Source organism: Solanum pennellii, chromosome 1 (assembly GCF_001406875.1).
Source record: "Solanum pennellii chromosome 1, SPENNV200".
NCBI lineage: Eukaryota > Viridiplantae > Streptophyta > Magnoliopsida > Solanales > Solanaceae > Solanum > Solanum pennellii.
Genome location: NC_028637.1, coordinates 99,912,556 through 99,923,105, shown reverse-complemented (window position 1 = coordinate 99,923,105; position 10,550 = coordinate 99,912,556). Strand labels below are relative to the sequence as shown.

The window sequence follows — 10,550 nt, the reverse complement described above, 5'->3', positions numbered from 1 at the left end:
TGTTTATTCTCGAAAAAATGTTCAAATGGTTCAAATTCAGAATGGTTGAAGTGTTCAATAGGTAGTACGTCTAGTTGAGGTGTCTAAATGAATAATCGGGACAAGTTTGAGTGGCCGCATATGACTTTGGCCTATGCAGATATTAGATAAGTCAGCATTTCATGTTTACCCTTATTAACTATTGTCAATTTTTTGAAGTCATCATACTGAAAATTCAAATATTGAAAGAATATTTTCAAAATAGTCCTAAAATTGAACAATTAAGTAAATTTAAAAAATGAAAAATGTCTTAAAAATTCCATTAAAATATGAATGAGAGAGTAGTAAATATTTAATGATATTATCAATATCGCTCAGTTTTGTTTTATTGGTTGACTATATCATTGCCGTTAAATAAAAGTTATTTTTACACATTCCGTTACTAATCTCATCATTTATAACTCTCATTTGAATGAAAAATCTCAAATTGAATTAAATTAACCCAATTCCAATTGAAATTACTCAAGTTTTAACCCTAACCCAAACCCGACTCACAATTCTAAATACTCCCTCCGTTTAAAAAAGATTGACCTAGTTTGACTTGGAACGGAGTTTAAGAAAAGAAAGAAGACTTTTTAATCTTGTGGTTCTAAATTAAAGTTATGTCAAATATACCAAAATGCCCTTTAATCTTGTGGTCCAAAACATGTCACGTGGAAAGTTAAATTTAAAATATTGCCAAATAGGGGAAATGGACCATTCTTTTTGAAAAAAACTAAAAAGGAAATAGGGACATTCTTCTTTAAACGGAGGGAGTAACAAATAACATCAAACCCATCTCTTATCTTTCTCTCTCACATGTGATATAAATCTTAGAGCAGCAACAATTGCAAGTCATGTAGGATAAGAATACATTCCTTCAAGTCTGATGCTTTATATCCCGAATATCGTTGAAGAGTCGCACTCCATGAATGTACATTTGGTTGTAGTATAAACCTTGAAAGGTATAGAACAGCAGCAGCAACCAAAGAATGTAAGAATTTCACACTGTTGTAATCTAGTATGCTTAACTCTGATAGGTAATAGCCAAGAACTCCAATTGCAAATTGACACTTTTATATTCTTCTTGAGCAATCCCGATAACTCTTCGGAGAAATGTTCTCACAGAGGGATTCCCAACTCAACTTGGAGCGATTTTAGGACACATGCTTCCATCTTCACCACCTCTTCCTTCGTATATGTACGGCCCGTTATGTAATAAAAATTTACAAAATGTGATGAACTAATTCCTCATACTTCCTGTAAATCACTAGATCATAATACTCTCATTAGCAAAATCAAATACATAACCGAATTTCCCATGGGGTAATTCAATTCAATTCAATGTCCGGCTATAATACTTACGCAACAATGAGCATCCAGGAAACGCCTAGAAGCTGAAGTTTTTGCCGACATGGGTTGAGTAAGATGAGTTAAAGGGTGTTTGAGAATGCAGTAATTGTTAGGATATACTATTAACCATGCGTTTTGATGCTGATTCTACCATGGAAGCCGAATATGTAGCAGCTTCTGAAGCAGCTAAGGAGGCAGTGTGGCTCAGAAACTTTCTGAAAGACTTGGCGGTTGTTCCTGCAATAGAAATGCCACTTACAATGTTTTGTGATAATAGTGGAGCGGTTGCAAATTCAAAGGAACCACGAAGTCATAAGAAGGCAAAACACATTGAGCGAAAATACCATTTGATTCGAGACATAGTACAGAGAGGTGATGTGATGGTGGCGAAGATTGCATCAGAGAACAACCTTGCAGACCCTTTCACAAAAGCTTTACCGCAAAAGTCTTTTGATAGACATGTTGAAGGAATGGGTGTTAGAGTTGTAGGTGCATGGTTATGAGTCTAAGTGGGAGATTGTTAGGATATACTATTAACCATGCGTTTTGATATAGTATTAATATTGAACAATTGTTTATTTATTTATTCAATTCAATAAAGTGTTACATTAAATAGATCAATTGTCATATATGTGTCCTTAACTTATATAGTAGATGATTTGGTGTATAGAGTTTAAGCTTATACACAGAAGATTAAATCATCAGTTCTTATAAGTTAAAATTTATAGTTCACAATCATAGATGGAAATTTGGACAAAATCATCAGAAAGATTGTAGCACGAGATTAAATGTAATTTATCTTGATTATGAGAATGGCATAGTTCTAACTTCTCGTGCTAGTGCATTTGGTATGTATTGAACGGGACCAAGCAGAGATAGTTGTTTTAGACTGACTGATAAAAACATATTCTCTAAACTATTAAATGTACTTATATTCTTAATCTTGATATAACGATTATGATCTGTATATATTATTTATCATTTTGATTTATTAAAAGGTGAGATTCTGAGATGGGTCAATATGCCTGGTAAATTGGATGATAATAATATATATTGGTGAAATAATTAGTTAGTTGATGGAATCCATGTCTCAGTATAGAGATTGATGATACACCTTTTATGAGAAGCTTGTAAGTTTTCATGTGTAAACCCGGCCGGTAGATTTATGAATCTGGCACATGAAATAAGTTAAGTATTGCTCTAAAAGAAGTTAATCATTGAATTAAATTCGTCAGTAATTTAATTTATTGATTAGTATCGGTAATCTTAACATGGGGAATCAAATAAGTGGTTAGTGGTGAATTTCGAAATAGATAGAGGAGTTCAATTACAAATTTTTAGTGGAATGATTTGTAATTTATTATGGTAAGAATAATTCAAATTAATTATTTAGAATTATTTCCATAATAGGAAGCCTCAGTAATAAATTTTGTGGTCCCTTCAGTGCCTAATTTAACTAGAACTCAGAATCCTATTTTCTAGTAGAAGATGGAAAAGTAGCATGTGTTTTTCTTTTAAGAGGAAGAAACGTGTGTTTCAACTTTTTTAAGAAAAAGGATTTGCTTTTCTTTTCCTCTTTAGACTAGGAAGACATATCTATAAATAGGGATCTTCTAACCTATATTGGATAGAGTATTCAATACAATACTTGCCCACCCAAGTATTGAGAGAGTTCAATTGTTGATTGGGATCACTGTAGAAGACTATAGAACTGGAGTTGGATTTACTTCAAGATATCTGCACACGCTTCAAGAGGTAATCCTGAGTTAATTTTCAGCATACTTTGTATGTGATAAATATTTGTGATTGTTATTATATTCATGCAAGATGTATGATTCTGAATGCTTCCGCTGTATATGCTATTTTCCAACAGTAATTACTATGGGTTTCAGCAACGGTTGCGAAGAAAACCAAAATACAAGAGATCATCATAAACTGAATGTATTATTATATGATATATCCTTGTACACAAAGTTAAGAAAACGAAAATGCAAGAGATTGATATCTAAAATAACATAGAGTAAAAGATTTGTTTCAATTGGATTTCATTTGGAACAAAGAGTTTATTTGGCGATATTATTGGGAATTAATAAGAAGAAAATTCAGTAATAAGTTCTATATAGACACACTGTTGGGAATTCCTTTGCCTGTGAGTCCCTCTTCACCCGTGGGAAAGAGCAACGTATATGGAACTTTAACAGGCCCTAACCTGTTCTTCCATTTCTGATTATCACCATTCATCTCAATAATTCGATCTTCGATCTCACTCAACTTCTTTCCAAATCTCTCAAAAGCTGAAAGTGGTTCTTGATCCTTAGTCCATTCAGGTGAGTCCCTCTGTCCGAGGTAAAGGGTATCCGAAGCATGCCTTGACAAGATCTCTATAAGGGAAATTCCAACCAATGCCTGCAGCTGAGGAGTGATTGTTTTGAGGAATACATTATCTGGATTTCTCTTCAGCTCTTCATACTCAGCACTTCCTGGCTCTGGCATGAATTTCCGGCTTAATGTAGGCCGATTAGGGAGATAACCAGCATAAGGGTATTGCCCAAAATTAACTGCCGCATGAAGTGCTGAAGCTATCCATATAGTGATGGTGCAGGTATCTATGAGCTCTTGCACACTTTGCATTTTAGGCCACCAAGACTCATCTTTCTTGTCTCCATGTCCTTCTTCGCGGAGCTCCTTCCACCAGGCTTGGAGTTCAGCGTCTTTCTGTACCGCGTCATCTGATTTGTAATAGTAGTTGCAATATTCTGTTACCCAACTTTTGATTGCTGACCAAATTTCCAACCCATCAACAGCATATGGATAGTCCCGAATCAGTAAGCGAACGCCATGCGGGGAGTTTGAGTCCTCAACAGCCACTCCTCTGATATTAAGTAACATTATGGTCCGGTTAGTAAGAAAATAACACAAAATCTATTGTTTTAGTACAGAGTTTATAAGTTATAAGTGCTTTGTGGTTTTTCATTTACATACCTTTTGATGAGATCAGCAGGAAGTGCTTGTTCAGGAAAAATCCAGTCTTTGTAAATTACTGATGACAGTTCCATGGAATATTTGGCAGGAAAGACGGTCAATTCAAGAAGTCCACCACCATTGATTAGGGTTTGTCTTGCTAAAGCATTTATGTTCATCGTATCACGAAAATGAGGAAGGAGAAGCTTATGAATAGGGTGAAGTACACTTAGTTGCCTATTTGTTGCAATCACAAATGGCTCGATCACTGCGTGTGTGTTTAGCCTGACAAGATATAAACAAAGTGCTTTAGATTATTAAAATTTGACAACATATTGGAGTTATACAACTAATTTTTAGACAAGTTTTTACCAGTGACTGACGAGCTGATGCACGCCTGAATCATTCACTGCTGCATAGGCTTTGGCCAACTGCCAAATAGAACCCTCAACACCTTGATCAGATGGTGTAAAAACTTTGCTAACAGCGCCATATTGATCTCCGTCTGGATGTGGCAAACTTAGTTCGAGTGCTAGTGGCTTCAAAGTTCCATCATCTTGCAGAAAGAGCAGAGTTCTCGAGGCATACATTTTTGTGTTTGTTGTCGTGTTTATTCTCCTCACATACGGCATCAGGATGTCATGATGGTTCAATATGAATAGCCTGTTAGTCTTGATTGCCTGTTAAATAGTAGTACATCGATTAATATTTGTCACTACAATCTACTCATTAAAGTTGATTGAACAATTTATTACCTCATCAACTGTTAGTCCATCCAACTTATCCTCTATTTGCTCCCTGGTAATTGTACTGGTTTGGTTGCCATATATTTTAGGATCCAGCTTGCTTTTTGGAGGGAATTCCTGCATATAACAAATAAGCCAACTTTTTCAAAACGCACGAAAAATCACTAAAAACAGAAGTTAACTGATGGTAGCTACTAATATCTTCTTACTTGGAGTCTACTAATTATGACAGGATTGACTCCTGCTAGCATTTCTCTTCCGAATTCTTCATCCGTCCTCCAGGCAGATTTATCCTCTACTTAGACCAACGTATAATATTTAGATTACCAAAAGTTGAGGGCGTTAAAAATAATACTTTATCATGTAGAAATTCAGATAAATACCTTGGATAACCTGAGGTGTCGGGTACTTGAGTAGGCCTTCACCATCAGTAGAATGGAGTTGTTTTAGTATCTCCAAAGGAATAGCATCAACAATGGCTTTAAACAAAGGCCCTTGAGGCAACTTGATTCCTCCTTCATAGATTTTAAGTACATCCGCAAAGCTATCAAATTCATTAGGCGTGCTATCAAATAAAGCCTTAAACTCAGGGAGGAGCAGCTGAGAAATGGATTTCAAAGCAAATGTCAAGAAGTCTGACATCTTCACATGTCCAAATCGTTCGTCCCTTGGCACATATATATCTAAGCTCATAAGCAATGGGATCCTGCTCTCGGTATTAGGATCTGTAAACAGTAAAAGGCAAATGTTTTAAGACAACTTAATTTGTCAATCATATTGAGACTATTATACTGTGAATGTCTTAACCTGTCTTGGTTGGTTCACGTCCTGTCCTGCCTCTACGAGGATACGGATACTGAGATGATCCTCCAAGGACAGGCCTAGCATACTCTTCGCCTTTGTCTGGATCACCCAAGTCATTGTAATAAGCATAGTCATAAACCCTGTCCCATTCTTCAAGCTTTCCAGTTCCATCTCCTCTTAAGGCTACTAGTTCATTTTCTCTGTATTTTCGTAACAATTCTGGTGTTTCACTTGGGAGATAAGCCTATATCAACCACTCAAAATATGTGTTAGACAGATACATAATTAGAGTCTTGTTACATGTCTAATAAACAAAATAATCATACCTGATTCGCGAAGAAAATGCGGTCAGACTTGTATTTAGAAGCAGGATAAACCCAAGAATTGCATACAAAATGGATTTTTCCATGATTAGAAACATGTTCAAGTGTGAGTGACTTGAGAAAGAATTCACTGAAATGTAAATTCTTGATACTAAATGCTCCTGGAACTCCAAACTCCTCATCATCCCAATCAAATGTAACACTAAAAGTTGATTCCCCTGCAACTACTGGAATAATGTTTGTAATCCAATTCTCCAAGTATGCTGGATTGCTCAGTTTCCCTTCTAAACCATTAGCTGCAACTCAAACAACAAAATTCATATCATTCCCAATGAAATAACAAAGTCATAATACATCGCATATATGGTCTCTTACTTTAAGCGTGCACAGATAAAGACTTAAATTTATATAAAGTTGAACAAGTAGATACGTGCACATAAATGGCGTAGCCAGAAATTTCATGAAATGTGTCCAACTTTTTAATAGTAAATTTTCTTTTATAAAAAATGACGATTTAAATTACCAAAATAAATAATCAACTCAAGCAATATTTAATTAAATATAAGAAGTTTTGTAAAAGAATTACAAGTGTATAATTCAAACCAGACATAAATAAATTAAGCTATTATTGAAAACATGGATAAACATCATGTCAAGTATAATTAAGTCAAGTAATATTCAATTGTCTTGTAGATTCATATCATGTGTACTATATTATAATTTATGGTTGAGATGCATTTAAATTATATACTCATATTATAATAAATTTAAATTATATACTCATCTTAATAATACAAATAACAAAGCTGTCAACTAATTTATTTTTTTTCAATACTATCAAATAGAGCAATTAAGCGTACCCAAGCTAACAGCTTGGGTATACACTTGATTGCTTTATTCGATACTTTTAAAAAAATAAAAATTGTTGACAACTTTGTTGTTTTTATGATTAAGCTGAGTATATAATTTAAATAAATCTCAACCATGAATAATCATATAATACACATGACATGAATCTATAAGGTCATTGAATATTACTTGTCTTAATTATACTTGACTAGATCTTTAGCCTGAAAACATCATTTAAATATATTATTACAATTTTACTCGACGAGGTTTCATATCCTGAAATGTTTTTTTATAATAGACTCATTAGAAATAGTACGAAATACTTTTTTTTCTACCTAAGGCACTATACAACTGTCTAAAAAATCATCATACATTCAATTTCACAAGCCATTTTTAATATACTTCATTGATGAGAAAGCAACTTCAACGATTTACTAAGTGAAATATAAGTGGGTAAGTCAAGTTTTTCTTTGTCTCTGTCAATTTTCTCGAAAGTTCACCAAGTCCACCTAAATCATTGAATTTTTTGTCAGTACGCGTACATCGATAATGTAATTTGGGTAAATGAGTATTTTATTTATAGAGAAAGAAAATCTTGTTCCATAAGAAAAAATATAAAAAGTTAAGAAAATTTTATTCCACAAGAAAAATATATCAAAATTTAAGGAAATAATTCAATTTTAATTGAAAAAAATCCAAAAGAAGAAAACATTAAATTCAAGGAAATCATTAAATTTTAATTGAGAACAAAATAATTTGTGCAGGTGGGATTCGAACTTGCGTTCTTAGAGAGCCGATAAAACACTCATGCGGGGAATTTATCAGGGCAAAGAGTAGAATTGTGTCGTTTATTGTCAACTACACTGTGTATTACTTTGTTATTTTAGGGTATCCAGTTTCTATATATACCAATATAAACTCAAAATTTTACGTGTATATATAGTATAATTTTTCGATGAAGGGTGTTCAATTGGACGCCCTGAAGCCTACGTGGCTCCGCCCTTGCGTGTACCCTACGTAATATAATACAAATCAATTAAAATAAAAAAATTTTGTATTCACGCGAAATAAATATATACTTTCAGGGGAGTGAATGTAGACAATCTACCCCTTATTTAATTACAAGTTACACAAAAATAACTATATCAATTGTGCTAAATTTCCCTATCATGAGTTATTTACCCACATCAGTTGGTGTAAATAATTTTCACACCAAATATAGATTAACCAAGTAAATTACAATATATATTTATTAACTTACTAATTAATATTTACGTGTAAATACTCTTTTTAATTTGCATGAGTTGATTTACCGAATTGTGTAAATATTTTTTACTTTGACGGATAAAATTAAACTTAATTAAGTTTGTATTGTTAGAATACAAATGAGCACTTCACTTTCAGAAAAAAATTGGGTGTGTGTGTGATTTATATCATATTAATCTGTATGATTGTGTTATCTAAATGTTTAAATCGGTAAAAATAACGATTTAAATTGGTCATGTTAAGAGAGTAAAAAAGTAATAGTACTGACCATTATGAAAAGAATTACTGATTAACTGAAAAGAAACTCTTCCCCCAAGAAACTCAAGAACATCATCAACAATTAAGGCAGTTACACCAGTAAAGTTCAAAACATTTTTTTTCATTAACACAACGGTTCCTTTCACTTTTTTGCTATCATCTTTTCCAGTAATGGAATCCACAATTTTATTCAAAATCATTTTGATAACTTTCTTAGCAAACAAGAAAAAAGAGAGAAAATTTTGATGAGTTTGGTTGTGAAGTTTCAAGTGGGATATGTCTCATATTTGTAGGAAGAAATAAAGAATCTAATTACTAGTGGAAAATAGGGAAAGAAAAATTAAAAAGACAAAAAGATCCATGGGTCCTCTTTTTAATTGTTATTTTGAAAATAAATTATTTGTCGTATACTGATGAAGCTAATGGGAAAGTGAAATCGGGTCTATTTGTAATATTATCTATTTTATGTGTATTATCATAAAATGAATATAATATTTTCTGGTGATTCCTAAGTTATAAAAAGATTAACTGTGTATTGAGGAATGTAATTTTCGCTTTAATATAATTAGTTTTACGATGTAATTATTAGAGTCGTTAGTATAAGCTAGGCCCGTTAGCGATTTAGTAGGGCTTGAAACCCATTTAGTAAAAGAGGTTTTTAGCCCGTCCTAAATAAACCTGCTGATTTGAGAAGCTTGAGAAATATCAATAAGGTCGGCCGATGGGCCGATAAAATTTAATTTAAAAAATATAATATAATATTAAAATTTAAAATTAAAGAGAGTCCAAACTCAAACAATTAGGTTAATATTTATATAGAGATATTTATACTTGAAAAAACTTAATAATTTTTTTTTAAAAAATGGTAACTTAACTTAATAAATATTTTATAAAGACAATTTTATTTGTGAATTTGATTAACAAGTAGTAACATTAACATCATGTAATATTGTTTTGTTAATATTTACGATAATATTTTAAATTATGATTTATAATATAAATTAATAATTCAAAAAAATATATAATTTTTTAAAAAGTGAACTGACTCCGCAAGCCTGTATCCCACGTACTTGTGAGTTGAACCGACCATTTTCCGGTTCTCATCAAAAATGGGCTAACTGGCCTGACCTGTAAAATGTCAAAATATATATAAATTAACCCGAATGGGATGAACTAGCTCATACTGACAGCACTAATAATTATGCTTTAGAAATTTTAGATTCATTTACAGGCTCATTTGCACTTGTAAATGAGGGGCATCAACATTTATAATTGTTCTCTTTTATTATTTTATATCTTGACATTCTTTTAAGTAAGAAATCCTACATGTAAAATTTAGTTGAAATGGCTATACGAAGATATTCAACTCTAACCTAATTTAAATATTCACCGTGTAAGACAACAAAAAAAAATCTTTACGAGAATCTTTTTTATATGTAGAAATTAAATTTCACATATATATATATTAAGCAAAAACAATAATTAAAATGGATCGAAGGAACGTATTTTTCTTTTCAGAATTTTTCCTTAAATGTCACTGTATTTTTTACTAATTAAAAAATTGATTTTAATGGAAAATACTCATTGAAATATGATTTGCAAAAATCATTGGTCATCGTCTTCTCAACTTTCATACTTTCCCCTTTTCCCTAGTAACAAATATTTTTTTTGCATATCCCTCTATTTATTTATTTTTTTTTGCATATTAATAATAATGGAAAAAAATGATCAAAATTTTGAACGACATGAGATATATCACTTTTATCCTCCGTTATATTTTAGAATTAGCGTTATCCTAAGAGTCCACAATTATCCTTAAGACTTAACATAAGTAATGAGGCAAGCCAGATGACACTAATTTCGCCACCTAAACTTAAAATATCCACTAAAAGTTTTGATCCATTTAATAATTCAAACCTAGCCCAATTTTGTTGGACTAAAATTAAGAGGAAACATCATGTCATTCCGTTCA

At 32.2% G+C, this 10,550-nt stretch overlaps 1 protein-coding gene across 1 annotated transcript; it reads right to left on the bottom strand.

The window, feature by feature from the left end:
• Positions 1-3,418: 3,418 nt before the first annotated feature.
• LOC107007908 (probable linoleate 9S-lipoxygenase 5) lies at positions 3,419-8,850 on the bottom strand. The gene is made up of 9 exons (XM_015206751.2): positions 8,589-8,850; positions 6,209-6,501; positions 5,886-6,126; positions 5,462-5,803; positions 5,288-5,373; positions 5,088-5,195; positions 4,705-5,012; positions 4,354-4,617; positions 3,419-4,243 (listed from the first exon to the last, which is right to left on the bottom strand). Exons 1-9 carry the CDS (start codon positions 8,776-8,778, stop codon positions 3,487-3,489), a joined length of 2,589 nt encoding a protein of 862 aa, XP_015062237.1. The 5' UTR covers positions 8,779-8,850; the 3' UTR covers positions 3,419-3,486.
• Between the last annotated feature and the right edge of the window lie 1,700 nt (positions 8,851-10,550).